A 22,608-nucleotide genomic window follows, 5' to 3' on the forward strand; every position below is an offset into this window, starting at 1 on the left:
AAGCCACACCAGGACCTGCCCTGAAGCAGCCTCTTTCTAGCTAAATGTATTCACCAGTGGTGGAAAATTTTTAAAGTAGAGGTTAATGACTGATTTCTGAAGTTAGCCGATTAAACCTGTTAACCCCCCCCCCCCCCCCCACCATGTTTTCCAGTATCCATTTAGTAAAAAAGATTACTCTTGAGTGTGCAATGGTTTTCCCTATTTATTTATTTAAATATGGCAATGAAATTTTAAAAAGTTTGATCCCAGAATTTCATACGGGTTGTTGCAGGATCTATGCTTAGGCTGTCACAGAGTACTGTGGACTTTGGCCAAAATAAAAAGGCACATACTTTTAATTAAACAAAAATGGAAATAAAAAGGTGTGCATTATTATACATTAATGGCATTATATGTATCAATTAGCCGCACCCCAAAGTGAAAGCAACAGAGCCAAGGTACAGGCAGTTTGATTTTTTAAAGAATGGTCAGTGCTGTTGATTTTTCCATTTCTTCCTTGCTCCCCTCTCCCTCCTCCTCCACAACTGCAAGTCTAGAATAGAAAGCACAGCCCAGCTGGATCTGATTCATTAAAATCACACTCTTTCTACGGCACAGATATGAAACGGCTTGCTGAAGACTCCACCACTGATGAAATCAAAGCCGACGCTTTCTCCTGCCGGGATCTCCAAGGTGAACTTCTGCAGCAGGGTTATGAAGAAAATGAAGATTTCCATCCGGGCGAGGGACTCCCCGACGCAGACGCGCTTTCCTGAGAAAAGGAGACCCGATTAGTGCAGCCACGTACTGCTTTTCTCATGTCATATGGGCCATATTCAGCCAAAAACAGTGTTTTCTGCTATAAACCCTACAGCATATTCAGTTACATTAGAACAGATTCGATTAGCTGTAGCACAGTACATTTTTTTTAGTATGCATTTTTAATGAGCTTACCTTGGTTCCCAAATTTTGTTGTACTAATGTGTTTTACTTTGTTTTATCTTATTATGTGTATTTTTACTTTATGTGTGAACTTTGGAGGGTGTGGCCTAAAAGTGAATTTTAAATTAATCAATTAATGCCATATAAGCTGTTTCCTCTATCATGAACTTCACTTTTAGAATTGGTGCATCATCTGCTCAATTTGGGGTGGGGAGAAACATGGATCCTAGCCAATGGCTCTGTGGCAGTGCCGCCTGCTGCTGTGCAGAAGATCTGGGTTCAGTTCTCAAGCCCTGCTTCTGCTCCATGGAGTTGGGATGCTGCAGAGGCAGTGTTCACAACCCCAAGGAGAGAGAAAGTATTTACAGTGTGCTCAGTTCTGCTTTTGGAATGGATTTAGCCTCCCAAGCAAAGTTCCCTGTAAGGTGCATACACAGCCATACAACATACCACCAACTGCTGTAATCCACGCTACCCAGTCCAGACTGCTGTGCTACTGCCAGGCCTTATGGGGATGAGAGCTGAAAGACAGCCTGGTCCTTTCTGCTTGATCTTTCCTCCAGCCTGCAGCAGAAGTGGTGGGAGCTCACCTCTCTGTTGTCAATCACTCTGCATTACCTGCACTGGCATTACAAACGTTCAAAATCTGAAAGATGGCACTTTCTAGCCATTGATCTCAAGCATCACAACATCAGCAGCCAGGAAGTGCCGACCTGTGAATTTTGACAATGCTTGCGATGACAGCACAGACTGTGCAAAGCAGCAGGCAGCATAAGAATGGGCTTTCACCTCTTATGTTAGATGACGAAGGCTGAGATGGATGCAGGACAAGGGAGGAAGAGAGAGGTAAGTGGCAGGTGCAGGGGAAAGGGGCAAATGGGGAAGTGGGAGAGGGAAATGGAGAGTTGGTGAAGGCAAGTGGTAAAAAAAAATAAAGGGGTAAGAAAGGAGGCATAGGGATGAGATATGAGGTGGACACAGAGAAACAGGAGGAGATAAGAGAGAAATTTGAGAGGCAAAAGTAGGAGAAAAAATGGATTACAGATATTAGAGAGAGGGAGCTGAAAAATATGGGAAAAGCTACAGCAAAGAAAATGCAGCAATGAAGGGATGAGACAGAAGTTAAGAAAAGAAAGATGGAGAAAACAAGGGAATTTGGTTTCCTGATGGTGGTGCTATGATGGAAATAGATTATGACTGGGGAGATGGCATTCGGCTTCTCCTAGACTGCACATTTGCAAAGTTACACACACACACACACACACACACACACACACACGTTTCCTTTCTGGGATTGTTTTCACTTCACTGCTTGATCTGAACTGACCACATCCTTCATGGGGTGCTAGCGATCTTAGGTGCGTCCATGAGACAGGGACAGCCATCTCAAGTATGCAAACAATTTCCCATAAAAATGACAGTTTTTCACTAGGATACATTGTTTCCTGACAAAAATTCATCCACTAAACAGCCAGTGCACCATGATGAAAATAACCTCCAGCACAGCCACTTCTGTGCGGCCAGGTCATTGGAGGAGGATCCCCTCTCCTGCAGGCTGTATCACTGGAGAGGGGGATTCCTACTCCAACTGTCTGGGGTGCTGTTTAACCCAGTGACAGCCCTGCATCATGTAAGGTGAGCAGTCCCGGGGTGCAGCATGGGTTCAGTGACAGGGAAAAGTCTTCATCCCCATGTGCCAGCACAGCCCCTGCAGTGTCCAAAGTACCTGCACCAAATGGGATGTGGGCATCGTTCTTCTTAAATTTTCCATTCTCATCCAGGAATCGATTTGGGTTAAAGTGGTCGGAATCTTTCCAGTACCGCTTGTCATAGAGAGATGAATGCAGAAATGTAATCACCTGAGTGCCCTGAAGAAGAGACAAGAAAAAAAATGGAGCATGAACATCATCGTTTAACTTATTAATGAGCCATAGGAAGATGAAAGTGAACGTTTTATTTGCAATGATATTTTTCTCTTCAAATTCCCCAGCACTCCCAGACTAATGATCACAGCAAGTTAATTCCATCAAAAGCTCAAGGGCTGGGGGCTGGAAGAAGTCTGGAAGCTTCAGCAAGTCACTCCTCTACTAGCCCTCTCCTTCCCTGCCTCCCAGTGCTTCAATGCACATTATGTTACAAATCCGGAGGTGGACCCCTGTTCTGAGGTAAAGTTAATGCTACCAAAGAGAGAGTCAACCCTCTCTGGTCCCTACCGTCAGAGAGCAAGGCTTGAAGATTCAGTAGTTGAACGAAGACTTTGCCCTGGAAGCTCGTGGTTCCCCCAGGAGGAGCCAGTAGAAACCTGGCCGCTGGGACTTAGGAGTCTCACTGAAGACTGAAGATTGATCTGGATGCAGGCGCCTCCTGTAGGTCATGGATTCCAGATGGCTGGCGCCTCCAGCAAGTCGAATCAGCCCAGGAGTAGAAGCCAAAAAGTGGTCAGGAGCCGTTCCAAAAGCTAGGAGAAGAGTCGTAATCTGGTCCAGAAGCAAAACAGGAGAATAGTCTAAAGGCAGTCCAGGAGCAAGCCAGGAGAAGGGTCAGCAGCCGGTCCAGGGTCAAGCCAAGAGAAGAACGACAGCCAGTTCAAGGGTCAGATGCCAAGAATCAGTCCAACGAGGGAGGAGAACAGTAGCAGGATGAAGAACAGGAACGAGACCAGGAACCAGGAACAACGGCACGGAAACCAACCAACAAGAAGCCTCAATACCAAGGCAAGTCTGAGGAGCAGACCTTGCCCTAAATACAGGAACTTGAGGGAGGAGTCTCAGGAGGAGCCATGACAATTTCCTGTCGCGGCTCCTTTAATTTTCCTCTTAAGCCATGCACGCGCGGCCCTAAGCACTCTGAAGGGGGTGGAGTCAGCCCAGCCAGAAGAGGCCTTGTGCCCAGGCCTCAGCAGCGGCAATGGCCATGAGGGGAACGCTGCGTGAGGCTGTCTGTTCCTACAGGAGCCCCAGAAGAACCCCGATGCCATGGGTGAGCAGTCAGCCTGGTTACAAACCACCGCGACTGGCGGCCATGAAAGTAGGAGCCCCGGGGGTGGTCCGACACCGTGGGCAGGAGACTGGCCCTGGTCATGGACTGCTGTGACCGGCGGCCGTTACAGTACCCCCTCCTTTAGGCCGTCCCCTAGAAGGCTTGGGTTTTCCTGGATATTCAGTGTGAAAGTTCTTGAGGAGAGACTTATCCAGGATGTTCTTAGCAGGCTCCCAAGAATTCTCCTCAGGTCTGAATCCCTCCCACGCTAGGAGGTATTCCATGTGCTACCACGTTTCTGGACATCAAGTACTTCACACACTTGGTATATAGACTCCTCCTTTGCCCTGGGTTGGGAAACTTCAGGTACCTTCCGAGTAGGCCAAGTGAGGACCAAAGGCTTCAGAAGTGACGTGTGAAAGGAGTTATGGATTCTCAATGTGGCCAGCAAACGAAGTTGGTAAGTCACAGGACCCACCTGTCGCAGTACCGGAAAAGGCCCAATATAACGTGGAGCCAATCGCATGGATGGAACTCTCAACCGGATGTGCCTGGTGCTAAGCCACACCCTCTCTCCTGGACAGAAATGTGGAGCAGGTCGCCGATGTTTGTCGGCAAGCGTCTTGGCGGCGTGAGCCGCTTTATGAAGCATGTGTTGGGTATGAATCCAAAGTCTCCGCAACAGTACAGCAGTAAGCTGGACCGCCGGCGATGGTACCAGCAAGGGCAAAGGTAAGGGCGGCCTGGGTTGTCGTCCAAATACAATCTGGAACGGGGAGGCCCCCCTTGCGGTACAGGCATGTGAGTTGTGAGAGAACTCAGCCCAAGCGAGAAGTGTTGCCCAATCGTCCTGACGGGAGTTAATGTACATCCAAAGGAATTGTTTTAAAGTACGATTTGTACGTTCCGCCTGACCGTTTGCTTGTGGATGAAATGCAGTAGTGTAGTCCAGAGAAATGCTAAACTTCTTACAGAAATTGAGCCAGTAACAGGCCGTGAACTGTGGGCCACGATCAGATGTGATGTGCTGTGGAAGACCATGGAGACAGAAGATATGAAGCATAAACAGTTGGGCCAAGCGAGGAGCAGATGGGAGGGAGGGTAGTGGGATGAAGTGGGCCATTTTAGGAAATCGATCCATTACTACCTATATTACCGTGTTGCCCTCAGATGGTGGAAGATCCACAATAAAATCTGTGGAAATATGTGTCCAGGGCTTCCTTGGAATAGGTAATGGCTGTAAAAGTCCCCAAGTCTTCCCAGTAGGAATCTTGTGTTGCGCACAAGTTGGGCTAGAATCCACATATGCCCGAATATCTTTGTGCATCTCAGGCCACCAATAATATTGTTGTAGAAGCATTTGAGTCCGAGCTCGTCCCGAGTGCCCGGCTAACTGAGAATCGTGACCCCAGGCCAGTACTTTATTATGCAGCTTTTTAGGTACCACCGTTTTACCAGGTGGAATGGTAAATGTCGCCAAAAGGGTGATGCAAGCCGGGTCTATAATATATTGAACCGGCTCATCAATCTCCTCCGCAGAGAAGGATTGGGATAGAGCATCGGCCTTAATATTCTTGTTAGCAGGTCGATATCGTAGTTCAAAGTTGATGCGTGTGAAAAAGAGCGCCCACCGGGCTTGACGCGGGTTCAAAAGTTGAGTCTGTTGGAGATACACCAAGTTCTTATGGTCCGTGTAGACTGTTATACGATGCTGGGCTCCCTCCAGCCACTGCCGCCACTCTTCAAATGCCAGTTTAATGGCAAGAAGCCCTTTGTCGCCAATAGAGTAATTACGTTCGGCCGGCAAAAATTTCCTAGAAAAATATGAGCAAGGATGAGAGGTTCCTGTGGTGTCATTCTGGCTTAAGACAGCTCCTACCCCTTCAGCATATGCGTCCACCTCTACCACAAATGGACTGGGGTCAGGATGTCGAAGGCAAGGTTTTTTGAGGAAGGAGTTCTTGAGCGCCCAAAATGCTTCTTCAGTCTCTAAAGGCCAGGACTTAATGTTTGCCCCTTTGTGAGTAAGAGCCATGAGAGGTGCAGCCAATTTGGAGAAATTTTGAATAAAACTACGATAGTAGTTAGCGAAACCAAGGAAGCGTTGAAGCGCTCGTAAACCATTGGGTTGGGCCATTCTTGAATACACTTCAATTTGGAGGGATCCATCTGGAAGCCTTGTTTGCAGATGATATACCCCAGAAAAGGTAGTGACTCTTATTCAAAAAAGCATTTTTCAATCTTTGCATTGAGATGATTTTCTCCTAGGTGTTGTAACTCTAGAGTAACATGTTGTTGATGCATCTGTAAATTAGAGAAAAAAATCAAAATGTCATCTAGATAAACTACAATGCAAACATAAAGCAAGTCTCAGAATATCTCATTGATGAAATGCTGAAATACTGCCGGGGTGTTAGTCAATCCGATGGGCATGACTAGATATTCATAATGTCCATCTCTGGTGTTGAAAGCCATCTTCCACTCGTCCCCCTCCAGAATCCTAAGATTATACGCTTCTCGAAGATCCAACTTTGAGAACATCTTGGCCCCCTGTAAACGGTCAAAGAGTTCAGCTATTAGCAGCAATGGGTACCAGTCTTTGATAGTAATGGCGTTAAGCCCATGGAAATCTATACATGGGCGCAGGGTCCATCTTTTTTCCTAACAAAGAAAAATCTGGCCCCAGCTGGAGATGTAGAGCACCTAATGAATCCCTTCTGTAAGTTGTCTTGGATATATTCGGTCATAGCACGGGTCTCCAAGGTGGACAACGGATAGACCCTACCGTGAGGCGGAATAGCTCCAGGAATCAGATTGAAGCTGCAATCAAATTCTTGGTGTGGAGGCAAAGTGTCAGCAGTCTTTTTGGAAAAAACGTCCGCAAACTGATTGTACTGGGACGGCAGTCCCTCAAGACGGGAGATGCAGATGAAACTACAGGATGAGTTTGATCCTTTAATGCCGGTCTTATGGCATGCTGGTCCCCAGTGGATAATAGGGATGTGAATCGTTTTTTGACGATTTAAAATATCGTCCGATATATTTTAAATCGTCAAAAATCATTAGAGGCGATATATAATAGGAATTCCCCCGATTTATCGTCAAAAATCGTAAATCGGAGGAAGGGGGAGGGGAAGGGGGAGGGCGGGAAAACCGGCACACTAAAACAACCCTAAAACCCACCCCGACCCTTTAAAATAAATCCCCCACCCTCCCGAACCCCCCCAAAATGTCTTAAATTACCTGGGGTCCAGTGGGGGGGTCCCGGTGTGATGTTCCACTCTCGGGCCATGGGTGCATTTGATAGAAATGGCGCTGGCGCTACCTTTGTCCTGTCATATGACAGGGCAAATGTAGCGCCGGCACCATTTTGGTTCCTGTCCCCCAACGTTGCGTGCGTAGGAGATCGCTCCCGGACCCCCGCTGGACCCCCAGGGACTTTTGGCCAGCTTGGGGGGCCTCCTGACCCCCACAAGACTTGCCAAAAGTCCAGCGGGGGTCCGGGAACGACCTCCTGCACTCGAATCCTGTTGCCGTAATGCAAAATTTCCATACGGCCGGCGCCATTTTGCGGAAAATGGCGCCAGCCGTATGGCCATATTGCTATACTGCAAAATGGTGCCGGCCGTATGGCCGTTTGGCCGGCGCCATACGGCGCCATACGACAGGGCAAAGGTAGCGCCAGCGCCATTTCTATCAAATGCACCCATGGCCCGAGAGTGGAACATCACACTGGGACCCCCCCACTGGACCCCAGGTAATTTAAGACATTTTGGGGGGGGGGTTCGGGAGGGTGGGGGATTTATTTTAAAGGGTCGGGGTGGGTTTTAGTGTTGTTTTAGTGTGCCCGAGAGTGGAAGATCACACCGGGACCCCCCCCCACTGGACCCCAGGTAATTTAAGACATTTTGGGGGGGTTCGGGAGGGTGGGGGATTTATTTTAAAGGGTCGGGGTGGGTTTTAGGGTTATTTTAGTGTGCCGGTTTTCCCGCCCTCCCCCGATTTACGATTTACACGATATTTAAAAAAACAAAACTGCGACGATCCGATTCCCTCCCCCCCCAGCCGAAATCGATCGTTAAGGCGATCGATCACACGATTCACATCTCTATTGGATAAGTTTTAAAGATGTCCAGTTGAACTGTGGATTGTGCTGCTGCAACCACAGAATATCAAGAACTATAGGATGGATAGCTCTTTGGATGACATAGAAGGAAATATTTTCAGTGTGGTTAGGTGCAATGTGGCATTCCATTGGAACTGTGTGATGAATTATCGTCCCCGGCAGGGGATCTCCATGAATGGAAGATATAATTAACGGTTTAGACACAGGCAAGTAGAACTGTGCAGTTGTTCTACCACATCTTGCAGGTTGAAATTTCCTCCGGCTCCAGAATCTACTAAAGCCAGGGTGGAGAACTGATGATCTCCAAGACACAGGGTGACATGCAGAGTTAGTGGGGGAGCTGGAAAAGTGATGCCTAGGGTTACTCTCCCGATAGAGCCTAAGCTTGGGAGTTTCCCGGACGAGTAGGACAGCAACCAATGAGATGACCTGATCCTCCACAATATAGACAGAGACCTGCCTTACGGCGTCTATGCCATTCTTCAGGAGAGAGAGGACTGCGGCCCAATTGCATAGGTTCTTCGACAGTTCCTTCAGTGGTAGATGCAGATCTAGAGACAGAAGCAACAGAGCGGGAGGGAGTGAAGACTGCCATGTGCCTTCTTGTGCTTGATCCCTCACGAGCTCTTTCTTGTAGGCGACGGTTGATCCTGGTTACTAAGTCAATAATAGAGTCCAAAGAGTGAGGTAACTCCCGGGCTGCCATTTCATCCTTTATTCTGGAAGACAGGATCTCCAAAAATATAGACCGTAGACAGTTCTCCTCCCAATGGAGTTCAGATGCAAGAGTTCTAAATTCAATGGTGTAATTCACCAGTGGCTGACCTCCTTGTCGAAGTTGTAGAAGCTTGGAACCAGCGACTACTTGTTTCCCTGGATCATGGAATACAGTTTGAAACAGTTCCAAGAATTTAGGAAGGTCTTGCAGGACTGGGTCTGACCGTCACCAGAATGGAGAAGCCCAGGCCAGGGCCTTACCCTATAACAGAGACAGAATATATGTAGTTTTTGTAAGATCATCCGGAAAGAGGGAGGCTTGCAGATAGAAGTGCATGCTGCATTGGTCTAGGAATCCCTGGCACAAGCGAGGTTCGCCAGAGTAATGGAGAGGAATAGGGAAAGGAATCGTAGAACGGGTATTACCCTGCATCACGGAGGGTAGTGGTAATGGTGGAGGAGCTGTCTGAACCGCAACTATAGAATCAAGATGGGCGTTGAGTCACTCCAAGGAAGCTGCCATGGATTCTAATATCCTTTGCTGCTCCATGACTTTCTGGGCCAGTCCAGGAATGGCCTGATGAGCTGAAGCCTCTGCCGGGTCCATGGCCTTGGTATTCTGTTATGAATCCGGAGGTAGACCCCTGTTCCGAGGTAAAGTTAATGCTACCAAAGAGAGAGTCAACCCTCTCTGGTCCCTACCGTTGGAGGGCAAGGCTTGAAGATTCAGTAGTTGAATGAAGACTTCACCCTGGAAGCTCGTGGTTCCCCCAGGAGGAGCCCATAGAAACCCAGCTGCTGGGACTTAGGAGATTCACTGAAGACTGAAGATTGGTCTGGATGCAGGCGCCTCCTGCAGGTCATGGATTCCAGACAGCTGGTGCCTCCAGCAGGTCGAGTCAGTCCAGGAGTAGAAGCCGAAGATTGGTCAGGAGCCGTTCCAAGGGTCAAAGCCAGGAGAAGAATCGTAATCTGGTCCAGAAGCAAAACAGGAGAATGGTCCAAAACCAGTCCAGGAGCAAGCCAGGAGAAGGGTCAGCAGCCGGTCCAGGGTCAAGCCAAGAGAAGAACGACAGCCAGTCCAAGTGTCAGATGCCAAGAATCAGTCCAACCAGAGAGGAGAACAGTAGCGGGACGAAGAACAGGAACGAGACTAGGAACCAGGGCACTGAAACCAACCTACAAGAACTTCAATACCAAGGCAAGGTCTGAGGAACCGACCATGCCTTAAATACAGGAACTTGAGGGAGGAGTCTCAGGAGGAGCCATGACAATTTCCTGTTGTGGCTCCTTTAATTTTCCTCTTCAGCCGCGTGCACGGCCCTAAGCACTCTGGAGAGGACGGAGTCAGCCCAGCCGGAAGAGGCCATGCGTCCAGGCCTCAGCGGCAGCAGTGGTCATGAGGAGAACACTGCAGGAGGCTGTCTGCTCCCGCAGGAGCCCCAGAAGAGCCCTGATGCCACGGATGAGCAGTTGGCCCTGGTCGCAAACCGCCACAATCGACGGCCATGATAATGGGAGCCCCGGGGGTGGTCCGACACCGCGGGCAGGAGACCGGCCCCGGTCCCAGACCACCGTGACCGGCGGCTGTTACACATTACCTCCAGAATGCCCCCAATCCCTGCCTCCCAGTGCTTCAATGCATTGCACAATATCTCCAGAATGCCCCAATCCCTGCCTCCTAGTGCTTCAATGGCCATTACCTCCAGAATGCCCCCAATCCCTGCCTCCCAGTGCTTCAATGTACATTACCTCCAGAATGCTCCAATCCCTGCCTCCCAGTGCTTCAATGCACATTACCTCCAGAATGCCCCCAATCCCTGCCTCCCAGTGCTTCAATGCACATTACATCCAGAATGCCCACAATCCCTGCCTCCCAGTGCTTCACTGCACATTACCTCAGGAATGCCCCAATCCCTGCCTCCCAGTGCTTCAATGCACATTACCTCAGTATTGCCCCCAGTCCCTGCCTCCCAGTGCTTCAATGCACATTACCTCAGGAATGCCCCCAATCCCTGCCTCCCAGGGCTTCAATGCACATTACCTCAGGAATGCCCCCAATCCCTGCCTCTCAGTGCTTCAATGCACATTACCTCAGGAATGCCCCCAGTCCCTGCCTCCCAGTGCTTCAATGCACATTACCTCAGGAATGCCCCCAATCCCTGCCTCCCAGTGCTTCAATGCACATTACCTCCAGAATGCCCCCAATCCCTGCCTCTCAGTGCTTCAATGCACATTACCTCCAGAATGCCCCAATCCCTGCCTCCCAGTGCTTCACTGCACATTACCTCAGGAATGCCCCAATCCCTGCCTCCCAGTGCTTCAATGCACATTACCTCAGGAATGCCCCCAGTCCCTGCCTCCCAGTGCTTCAATGCACATTACCTCAGGAATGCCCCCAGTCCCTGCCTCCCAGTGCTTCAATGCACATTACCTCAGGAATGCCCCCAATCCCTGCCTCCCAGTGCTTCAATGCACATTACCTCAGGAATGCCCCCAATCCCTGCCTCTCAGTGCTTCAATGCACATTACCTCAGGAATGCCCCCAGTCCCTGCCTCCCAGTGCTTCAATGCACATTACCTCAGGAATGCCCCCAATCCCTGCCTCCCAGTGCTTCAATGCACATTACCTCAGGAATGCCCCCAATCCCTGCCTCTCAGTGCTTCAATGCACATTACCTCAGGAATGCCCCCAGTCCCTGCCTCCCAGTGCTTCAATGCACATTACCTCCAGAATGCCCCCAATCCCTGCCGACAGGCGAGTCAAACCAGAGTCTCTTGTGCAGCAGAAACGAGCTCTTTGAAATATTAATTAGTAAATCCTACATTGTCCCAGCATTGTCAGGATTATTCATTGCAATTCTTTGAAGGATGCTGCAAATCAGGTATGGTTTTTAGGCTAATTGAAAAAGATTTGCAAATATACTGTATCTATGAATATGCCTAGGAATATCCTGAAAACCAATCGATAATACGCAACTGATGAAGGCAGCTATTAAATCAAAAACGAAATCCTTCCCAATATGAATACCCCCCTTGTGCAACATTGTTTAGCAAAAAAAACCCAACATGTTTTTCATGAATAACAATTTTTGCATTTGATTGGTTGAGGTTTAATATCAGAGGGGGAGAAAGGTTTAAATTGGAATACTGAATGGTGCGTCTTTTGGTAATTTTTTATTTGTTGTTTCAGAATTAATAAGATTTCTACAGTGCCTGGCATCCTTTTTAAGGCTGCTTTTAAATCTTAAACTCTGTTTATCTCCCTCACAGCCTTATTGACTTTAACCATTTTCGGTTTCTTTTGCCCTGTATGTTTGTCTTGCTTCGATTGTAATCTCTGTGGAGTAGAGAGAGACTGTCTCTTATCTGCTTTTGTCCAGTGCTGCATACATTGAATAGTTCTATAGAAGTGATCAGAAGTAGTAGTAGTAGTGTTTGATCCATTACAGAGAGGTTATGAGAAGTGAATGTAACTCCATCTCGAGAGGCAGCCCACACTCCGATGGGGCCATAAAATAATTTGTTGCTTTTTGGGGCTGGTACCTCAGGCTAGCTCTTTCATGGTCTCTATTCCCCAGGGTCTGGATTCTTTTCCTATGGTGGGAAAGATCTCTTTTAAGGCCCTGAGTGCTAAGGGTGGCTTGGATACACCCCTCTCTCATTGCCCTTAAGGAGTTGTGTCTCGGATACATTTCTGTGTGTGCAGTTTAAGCCCAAAAACCATGCTGGAGGCAATGAATTAGTGTCCAAACAAAATATTAACGGAATGGCAAACCAATTTGTAGAATGACAGTAATAACAAAACTCCTCTGCACACAATGTCTCTCTTTTTCTTACAGTCTTTCCCCTCTATCTGTGCTTGAATCTCTGAACCAGGGCCAAGGAAACGTCTACCCTCCAGGGCTTGGTTAAGTGGAGTTCCCCAGTGGACAGGAGATCCTTTAGCTGGACAGTAAAACTCATCCCTGACTGGTTAAAATTGGCGACACTGCCTTTTGCACAGAGAATCCAATTCTCTCTCTCCTCAGGGGATGCAGACTCCTGATAGGTGTCCACAAAGTTGCAATTTTGCTCTTACTCGTGGTTAGGAGATTTTGTTTTCTATTAGTCTCTCTACTGTGTGGATCCAAGATGGGAGGGATCCCGGGGAGACAGGGAGCTTGCCCTGCTCCAATGCAGGAAAGAAGGGGCAGCCACAAACTCTTCCTCCTGGATCTTAAAACTAAAGTCCTTTCCCATTCAAAGGAATTTAACATTGGCGTTCCTCCTTGCAACAGGTCACCACTTCCTCCTTCCTCATTGAGGGCCTGGAGGGACAGGTCTTCCCTAACCTGGGCAGCCCCAGATACAGGGTTCCACATGTCCTAAGCCTAGGTGGTTCCCAGGGTCTCGCAAGGCTCCAAGAAAAATTGTCAAAACAAAAAAAAAGAAAACCCCAACACAGAAGGAAATCCCAACCAGCCAATGAGTGGACCGGAAGAATACCCTCCTAACAGGGCTGCTGCAAGGGTTGTGGGTGCCCTAGGCGACTTCCGCCTTGTGCCTGTCCCCCGCATTCGTGCCGTACTGCGCACACCCCTATTCACGCCATCCCCACTGGTCCCGGGACCAACTCCTGCAACCTGGTTTGCACCACCTTGTATGCACTGCTCGCGGCCCGACAAATCTCTACTCCTCTTTGCTGCTCGTGGCTCTGCTCGTGGCACCTTCTGGCTGCTCTTTGGCACCCCCAAGGGTTGGCATCCTAGGTGGCCGCCTAATGGATGCGCCAGCCCTATCTCCCAATATTGATCAGGATCCCCAGGCAGGATGTGCCTGATTCCTCTGACTGGGCCTGAAAACCAACACAGGAAAATCTCTTCACTGCCTCCTAACTGCTAGCAAACCATAAAGGTCTGTCCACAGACTCTCTGGAGAGAGCTACTTAAAAATCCTTTTAGGGGGAAAGCCATTCCAGCACCTTCAAAGGCTGTACTTGAATGGTAACTCACCCATTCACTAACCTACACTGATCTTAGCTAGCTAAGGATCCACCCCGGTCTTATTGGTAACAGAACCAGGTGTCTGCTACATGAATACAATAGATTACAGTCTCTCTGTACAAATCTTTCTCATACCAAAATAGGTCCATATTCAGCCACTATCCAGCTAAGAAAGTTAGCCAGATACACATATATGCCTTCCAACATTCAGGAAAAGACTCAAAATGTGGTTATTTAAGAAAGCCTTTCCAGACCCCAACTGAACCTTAACTCACCTTCAGACCATACCTTAACATGATAAGCAATTTCATTGCGAAACTCCATTACTTACAGGTCGATACAGTAAAGTGTGCTCCGTCGGAGCGCACTGTCAGCCTGCTCTGGACGCGTGTTTTCCCTTACCCCTTATTCAGTAAGGGGAGGAAAACATGCGGCCCACCCGCGGCACCTAATAGCGCCCTCAACATGCAAATGCATGTTGATGGCCCTATTAGGTATGCGCGCGGGATCCAGTAAGTAAAATGTGCAGCCAAGCCGCACATTTTACTCTAAGAAATTAGCGCCGACCCAAAGGTCGGCGCTAATTTCTTCCGGCGCCAGAAAAGTGCACAGAAAAGCAGTAAAAACTGCTTTTCTGTGCACCCTCCGACTTAATATCATGGCGATATTAAGTCGGAGGTCCCCAAAAGTAAAAAAAAGTTAAAAAAAAAAAATAATAAATTTGAATTCGGCCCGCGGCTGTCGGGCCGAAAACCAGACGCTCAATTTTGCCGGCGTCCGGTTTCCGAGCCCGTGGCTGTCAGCGGGCTCGAGAACCGACGCCGGCAAAATTGAGCGTCGGCTGTCAAACCCGCTGACAGCCGCCGCTCCTGACAAAAAGGAGGCGCTAGGGACGCGCTAGTGTCCCTAGCGCCTCCTTTTCCCCATTTTTCCCGCGTCACCTAATTTAAATACTGAATCGCCCGCACCGGCGAAGGGCTGGTGCGCGCGCCGGGAGAGCGGGCGTTCGTCCGCTCTCCCGCGGTCTTACAGTATCGACCTGTTAGTAAATACCATAAATTTGTAAATCTGTTCTTTCTGTTAATTTCCTATCGATTTTTCACTGCTCCCAGTTGTGTATTTCCCTGTTTTATTGTAACTGCAACGTTTTTCTACCGCACCTGTTAATGTTCTTATTGTATCTTACACCCCTTTGTTATTTGTAAACCGGCATGATGTGATACCTATTGCGAATGCCGGTACAGAAAAACACAAAATAAAATATATGGTTAACCTATCTGAAATATTCAGGTAATAAGTTTATCTGCCTAACTTTAGACATGATCAATAGCAGGTAGCCATGCTCCCATCCCATCCACCACTTAGATGGATAATTAGCTGGTTAAAATTATCTGGTTAAATGGATGCTCTGAATGCAGCCAAATGTCACAGTGCCACTTAGCCAGATAAATCCGGCCTTTTTCAGCTAAGTGGCACTGAATATCAACCTCATATTTCTTGCTTTTCATCATAGCTACACGTTCATGCATGTAATGAGGTAAAACCAGGACTGAACCAACCTGTCCTGAAAACATGACACCAATAGCTTAGCTAATGCTAACCTCAGTGCCTCCAGACCGGAGCTATCAAAGCAGTGACCAGTGTGGGACACTGAAATTTTCCATTTGTAGAATTTATTATCCATCTAGCTAATGGGAGAGAACTATTAGAGTGATAAATATCGGTTCTTATTATAACTGCCCTGCATTCGACCTCTTACCTTGGGTATTGTGTAGCCTCTGAAGCTGATATCATGGAGTGGAGCATGTGGAATACCCATGGAACCAAAACTGGCAAACCTTTGCACCTCATGAAGGACAGCGTTGGTGTAGGGCAGCCGGGCATGGTCCTCCATAGAGGGACATTTACCAGGTCCCAAAACGGAGTCAATTTCTTTTTGTACTTTCTCTAGAAAACACCAAAATGAATAATTGTTTATGTTCTTGGGAAATTGAGCTGAATTACAGTGCTGTTATCTCAGAAATCCATTTTGCATTCCTTTACACCGTTAACAATACTTTCAAGCTGACCATAGATGAGCAGGATAGGCAGGAAAACTACTGAAAGAAGAGGCTAGTGGACGGCCTGACTCGTACTTATATTTGTGGTTCCTGGAACACCCCTAGTCATAACCATCTCTCCCCAAGGCAGAGCAGCATCCTGATTGTGGCCTCCCCATCCCTATAGGGGGATGGATTGGCTCCCACCTATAGCCTTCACTGAGGCCAGAAAACAGCCCACTGAGGCCATATAGATATTATATAATACAGTATTTTGTTTGCTTTTTGTTCTATATATAATTTCATTTTAAAAGCATTATAATTTTGGGATACCTCATTGCAATGGCTATTCCCATGCAGTTTTAGAGCATTAGTCAACATCTAAGGAAACATCAGTCTGTTTACATTAATTCAATGAATTTGCACATCTTTGCTCCTCTGCCAGGGCTGTAAACAAACATCAATCATTCTGAGATAACAAACCCTGAAACTAAAGTGAATACAGCAATTTTCCCACAGTTGCCCAGTAAGGAACAGTGGTGGGATCTGAATCTGAATCTGTAGATTTCACAGTATTTTTGCTTCACCACCACTGAAATGCAATCTGCTCGTCAGTTACTGTTATCAGTATTGAGCAAGACAACTTGATATCAGGTTTATGGTCTATGTTTACTTCCTTTCTTTCTCTAATAGTTTTGTAATTTAGAGTGTACTTTACAATTGCTGGGGTCATTTTACAGGCAGTTACCTAGGTAATAATACCATGCCGCATACAGTCAATATTTTCATTGCAAGTTCCAGGGAGATTCAGTGACTAACATGATTTTACTACCCCTAACCACTTTTGGTGTTGTCACTAGGGATATGCAGGAGAAAAGAAATATCATTTTGTTTTGCAATTCATTTTGCAGGGACCCCAATCTGTTGCTTTACTTTCAGAATTGAAAAGAAGCCGCTTCACAATTTGGCCGAGCCAGGAAGGAAGGAAGGATTGGGGTGGATGGAGCCCTAGCTGTGGCTGCAGGTGGAGAATGTGAATACAAGGGGGAATGGATATGGAAACTTGTGCCAGACTGGACAAGTTGCTTTAATTGGTGGCCATTGTACTGCTGTTGCTGTTGCTGAGCCAGGAGAACCAGGACCTGCGCGGGGGGGGGGACCGCTGCGAGCCGCTTTCGCCGCCAGCTGCCCCCTCCGGAGGGCGGCAGAGAAGGGAAGGGGCTGAAAAGCAACAAAAGATAAGAAAACGACAAAAAGTAATGTTGAGTCGCTTTGGGAGGAGGGGATTTTAGGTTTTTAGAGGTTTCCTTTTGGGGGAAAGTTTGCCGTCTACCGTTACCCCTGCCTCTAACGCAGGGGTAAGGGTAGGCGGTAAGTTAGCAGGTTAAACGCGAGGCAAAATGGCAGGGTAAAATAGCGATAGTCAGGGCGCGCATTACTGTATGGGAGGGAATAGCTAATTCGATCGTTTACATATAATATACATGCCGCGGGCGGAAGGGGTTACCCGGTGATTTAAAGAGGCGGTAAGAATGGGTTAAAGGGGATATTGTATCGCGGGTTGGACTAACGCGGCAGAAAAGTGAGTAGAAAGCGAGTTAGGAGCAGGGTAACCGCGGCCCCACTTTACTGTATTGAGCTGAATGTTAGGTTCCATATTAGGAGCTACCACCCAAGAAAGAGATCTAGGTATCATAGTGGATGACACATCAAAATCATCAGTTCAGTGTGCTGCGGCAGTCAAAAAAGCAAACAGAATGTTGGGAATTATTAGGAAGGGAATGGCGAATAAAATGCCTCTGTATCGCTCCATGGTGAGACCCCACCTTGAATACTGTGTACAATTCCAGTCACTGCATCTCAAAAAAGATATAATTGCAATGGAGAAGGTACAGAGAAGAGCGACCAAAATGATAAGGGGAATGGAACAGCTCCCCTATGAGGAAAGACTAAAGAGGTTAGGACTTTTCAGCTTGGAGAAGAGACAGCTGAGGGGGGATATGATAGAGGTGTTTAAAATCATGAGAGTCTAGAACAGGTAGATGTGAATTGGTTATTTAGTCTTTCAGATAATAGAAAGACTAGGGGGCACTCCATGAAGTTATGTGGCACATTTAAAACTAATCGGAGAAAGTTCTTCTTCATTCAACGTACAATTAAACTCTGGAATTTGTTGCCAGAGGATGTGGTTAGTGCAGTTAGTATAGCTGTGTTTAAAAAATGATTGGGTAAGTTCTTGGAGGAGAAGTCCATTACCTGCTATTAATTAAGTTGACTTAGAGAATAGCCACTGCTATTATTAGCAACAGTAGCATGGGATAGACTTAGTTTTTGGGTACTTGCCAGATTCTTATGGCCTGGATTGGCCACTGTTGGAAACAGGATGCTGAGCTTGATGGTCCCTTGGTCTGACCCAGTATGGCATGTTCTTATGTTCTTATGCGGGGAATGAGGGCTGGTATAGGTGAAACTCTAGTAGGTCTTCTCCACCCGCACCGCCTACTGATGCCGAGGACCATCAGGGGGCCCCTGGTGGTAGCACCAACCTCATCTTGGCCCAAGGGTCCACATCCTTAACTAATAGGCTCCAAGACCTGAGGATAAGGAAGAGGTAGGAAGGAAGGGAGAGTCCAGGATCTGAGTAACAGAATCCAAGATCAAAGGAAAAAGGAGGAGTAGGCAGGTGTCCCTAGCATGCCACTGTCCTGCTGCCCTTTGTATCCTCTCTGCAACCTCTCTCCCAATCTGGCATATGCACACACACACACAATCCCACAACATCAGTCCTTTCTCTCTCATGCACACAAAATACTGCCCCATCCCTCCCTCTGTTTCCCTTTCTCTCACACAGAGACATATGCTCCAAAGTCTATCCCTTCTCATCCTCGATTTCTCACCTTACCCTACAGTGATCCAGACTCAGCCCTTCCTAACCTTCTCCATTTGTTCTGTCTTCTCTAGGTTCCCAACTTCCCTTCCTGTCTCTGAATGATAAGAGTGGAAGGACTGGATTAGGGAGCAGAGTAGCTTTTCTTGGTTCTTCTATGTCTGCTACAAACTCATCTCCTCTGCTCCTTACCCTGCATGCTACTTGGGAAGGGAGGGGCTGCATCAGTAATCAGAGGGCTATTCCCTGCTGAATGAGATTCAGTATAGCTGGAAGGCAGCAAATCTTCAGCTAACCTCCTGCCCCCACTAGTCATTTTCAACCCTAGGCACAGGCCTAGAGTGCCTATTGATAAATCCAGGCTAAGGAAAGTTGTTGGCCTCATGCCTTCACCAGCAAGCCAAAAATGTAGCCATTTATCAAGAACCTTTCTTTGTACTGCCTGTGCTTGTAAAAATGCCCTCAAGAATAAAAACCATATTTAGAGGTAGCAGGAACACAATCCAGACAGAATGTAGCCATGCTTGAAACAGAAACAGACAGCAGTGGGGGAGCAACAGTTAGAAGAAATGGAGGGAGTGTGGGTGGGGGAGCAGGTCTGGGTATCAATCAATCCATGCTCAATCACATGGAACTGCAGAGGGCCCAAAAAGAAAGAAGACAAAGTCAATGTGCACAGAGCAGCAGTGTGGCTGTGTCAGGCTTCTAAGTAGAGGAAGCAAAGCCCAACCAAAAGAAATAGTACAAGGCTTTGGTGTATTCTTAAACAGAACTGAGGAGAAGTGACCATTTTCCTAACATGGACTGCAACCCAATATGGCTACACTTTTTAGCTAAGAAGAAAGAGTGATATTCTCTAGGTGACTGAGCTTGTACAGCTGGGTTAATAGCTGCTCTGTGCAAGTTACTCCAAGCCTTCTGTTTAAGGTTGTGACTGCAGCTGATGTCTACTTTGTTATTTGGTTTCTCCATAAGAAATATAAACATATTTTATTCTATGTTGAAGCTACAGTAAAATCCACTGTGAGGTCAACAAGCATAATTAAAGCTGCTTTTCCATTGGTTGATGATTCATGTTCTGTGGACTTTGCATTAGAGTTTTTGTCACATGAGAACATGTATTTATTTATTTATTTATTTTACTTTTATATACTGATATTCCTAAAAAAATCATACCGTTCACATGGCAATAAAATTCATAAAACAGCAACAATAGTAAAATAATAACATCATCAATGTCACATAAAAATAAAGGGGTTGATTTTCTAAATCTAAGCGCGTGCGTACTTTTGTTCGCGCACCAGGCGCGAACAAAAGTACGCTGGATTTTATAAGATAAGTGGTCGGCGCGCGCAAGGGGGTGCACATTTGTGCAACTTGCACGCGCCGAGCCCTGCGAGCGCTGCCTGTTCCCTCCGAGGCCGCTCCGAAATCGGAGCGGCCTCGGAGGGAACTTTCCTTCTACCCCCCCACACCTTCCCCTCCCTTCCCCTACCTAACCCACCCCCTCGGCCCTATCTAACCCTTCCCCCTACCTTTGTTGGCAAAGTTACGCCGGCCGGAGGCAGGTGTAACTCTACGTGCGTCAGCGGGCTGCAGACGCGCCATCACCTGACCCGGGGGCTGGTCCAGAGGCCTCAACCATGCCCCTTGGTCTGGCGCCACGCCCCCTACATGCCCCCTGAAACACCCCAAAAATCGCGCCACCCACCCGGCATGCTCCCGACATGCCCCCCTTGCAAAGCCCCGGGACTTACGCGCATCCCGGGGCATAACTTATGCATGTAACCCTTTTAAAATCCAGCCGAAAATATATATATAACTTAATAAAAATGCAGTAAATAAAGAAATGAAATAAAACATGTAATATAAAAACAAAACAAATCATAAAACATGCATAACAATAAAAAATGCAGTAAATAAAACAAACAAATGAAATAAAACATGTAATTAAAAAAAACACATCAGCTTATAAAACAAAGTATGAAAAGGCTTAAAAAAAGAAAAACCTATTGGGACCTTAGATATCATTTATGCTCACCAAAAGCCTGCTGGAAGAGCCAAGTTTTTAGTTTCTTCCTAAATATTTGAAAGTTGCTATCGAGCCTTAAGTCAGATGGTAATGTGTTCCATAATTTGGGTCTGGCCAATGACAATGCTCTCTCCCTGACACAGTTTAAGTGAGCCAGCCTAGGAGATGGTATAGTTAACAAACCTTTGTTACAAGAGCACAGATTTCGTTGGGGTGTATGAAAGGGAACCGCAGCAGTAAACCATTCCACATTATTATTAAATAATGATTTATGAATCAGAGATAAAACCTTAAAATGTATTTGATGAGAAATTGACAACCAATGGAGATCTTTTAGAATGGGTGTAATATGATCATACTTTCTGGAGTCTGTTAAAATTCTCTCGGCTGCATTCTAGAGTAATTGAAGGGGTTTAATAGTGGCCAATGGAAGGCCCAGCAAGAGGGCATTACAATAATCTATTTTAGAAAAAAACCAAAGCTTGAAGAACTGTTCTAAAATCATTGGGGTATAGGAATGGTTTGAATTTCTTTAATATTTGAAGCTTATAAAAGCCGTCTTTAATCAGCTTGTTGATGAATCACTTCAGATTTAATTCGCTATCTAATATGACCCCTAAATCCCTGACTTCATTAACTACAGAAGCTGCTTGATCAATGTTCTCGGCTTCCATTCTTATATTGAGATCACATTTATTATGGATCAGCAAAATTTCAGTCTTTTGTTGGTTAAGGGATAGTTTCATATTAGCTAATAATTGTTTAATCAATGAAAAATATATATCCCATATTTTTAGTGCACTTTTAACAGAACCAGTGATAGGGAGTAAAATCTGGACATCATCTGCGTAAATAAAGTATTTCAATCCTAAACCTGCTAGCAGTTTGCATTACGGCAATATGTAAAAATTGAAGAGCATCGCAGAGAGTGACAACCCTTGCAGTACCCCAGACAGTAAAGGCACTAAGTCAGATTCTGAAGTCCCTAGCTTGACTTTGGAGAATCTATTGCTTAGGTAAGATTTAAACCACTCTAGGACCTTCCCAGCTAACAAATTTCAGATAACCTATGAATCAGTATACCATGATGAACAGTATCGAATGCCGCTGAGATGTCCAGCAATACGAGGAAGTATGATTGACCGCCATCAAGTCCTCAAAGGACTGTGGCCTTGATTTTCTATCGTCGCAAAGATTATTGAATCGCGCGGTAATGGGGTGCGGGGGGGTGGGCCTGCGAAAGCTGGCAGCGATTGCACACCCGATGTGCTATCGCTGATGGCTTTCGCAAACAAATAGCGCCACCTTGAAAGGTGGCGCTATTGGGCGCGCTGCTGGCGGCAATAAGGGGTCTTACCTTATCGCTGCCAGCGATGTTTCCACCGCATCCGCCCCGACGCCGCCCCGACTTCTCCTCTTCCGGTGCTGACTCTGCCCCGACTCCACCCCTATCTAGCTATCGCGTGCGAAAAGTCCCTTTTTGTGTGCGATACCAATAGAAAATGACCCCCTGTATCAGTTAAAGATAAAAGGAGGGTCTCAGTGCTCCAGAATTTTCTAAAATTGAATTGTGCCGGGTATAAAATATTATTGTTGTCAAGATATTCCGAGAGTTGTACATATACCACCTTTTCAATTAATTTAACTAAGAATGATAAGTTAGACACACGCCTAAAGTTATTTAGGTTTGCTGTATCAGCCTTTAACTTCTTTAGGCGCGGACAAACAATGGCACATTTCAACATATCGGGGAAACTACCATGTTCCAATAATAAATTGATTTACAACTGGCCTAGCTATTATATTGGATACTAGCTTTAATTATTTGATCGGAATGGCCTTGCTTGGATAAGCAGCGGGATTCATTTTCCTAATAAGAATCTCTATTTCAGTGGAAGATACGTATACAAAGGTAGACC

At 46.7% G+C, this 22,608-nt stretch overlaps 1 protein-coding gene across 2 annotated transcripts in view; it reads right to left on the reverse strand.

The window, feature by feature from the left end:
* LOC115090797 (cytochrome P450 2C3-like) overlaps positions 1-22,608 on the reverse strand; it is a 170,972-nt gene that overhangs the window by 85,397 nt on the left and 62,967 nt on the right. Inside the window, exons 7-9 of one of the 2 annotated variants that reach the window (XM_029600310.1) lie at positions 15,491-15,678; positions 2,651-2,792; positions 193-754 (exon numbers count right to left, since the gene is read on the reverse strand). The exons of the other annotated variant lie outside the window; for it this stretch is intronic. Of the exons in view, the coding sequence (XP_029456170.1) occupies positions 579-754; positions 2,651-2,792; positions 15,491-15,678 (506 nt within the window). The 3' untranslated portion in view covers positions 193-578. Of the gene's footprint in view, positions 1-192; positions 755-2,650; positions 2,793-15,490; positions 15,679-22,608 lie in introns of those variants that run through there. 2 annotated transcript variants of the gene reach the window in all.

This window comes from Rhinatrema bivittatum, chromosome 4 (genome assembly GCF_901001135.1).
Source record: "Rhinatrema bivittatum chromosome 4, aRhiBiv1.1, whole genome shotgun sequence".
NCBI lineage: Eukaryota > Metazoa > Chordata > Amphibia > Gymnophiona > Rhinatrematidae > Rhinatrema > Rhinatrema bivittatum.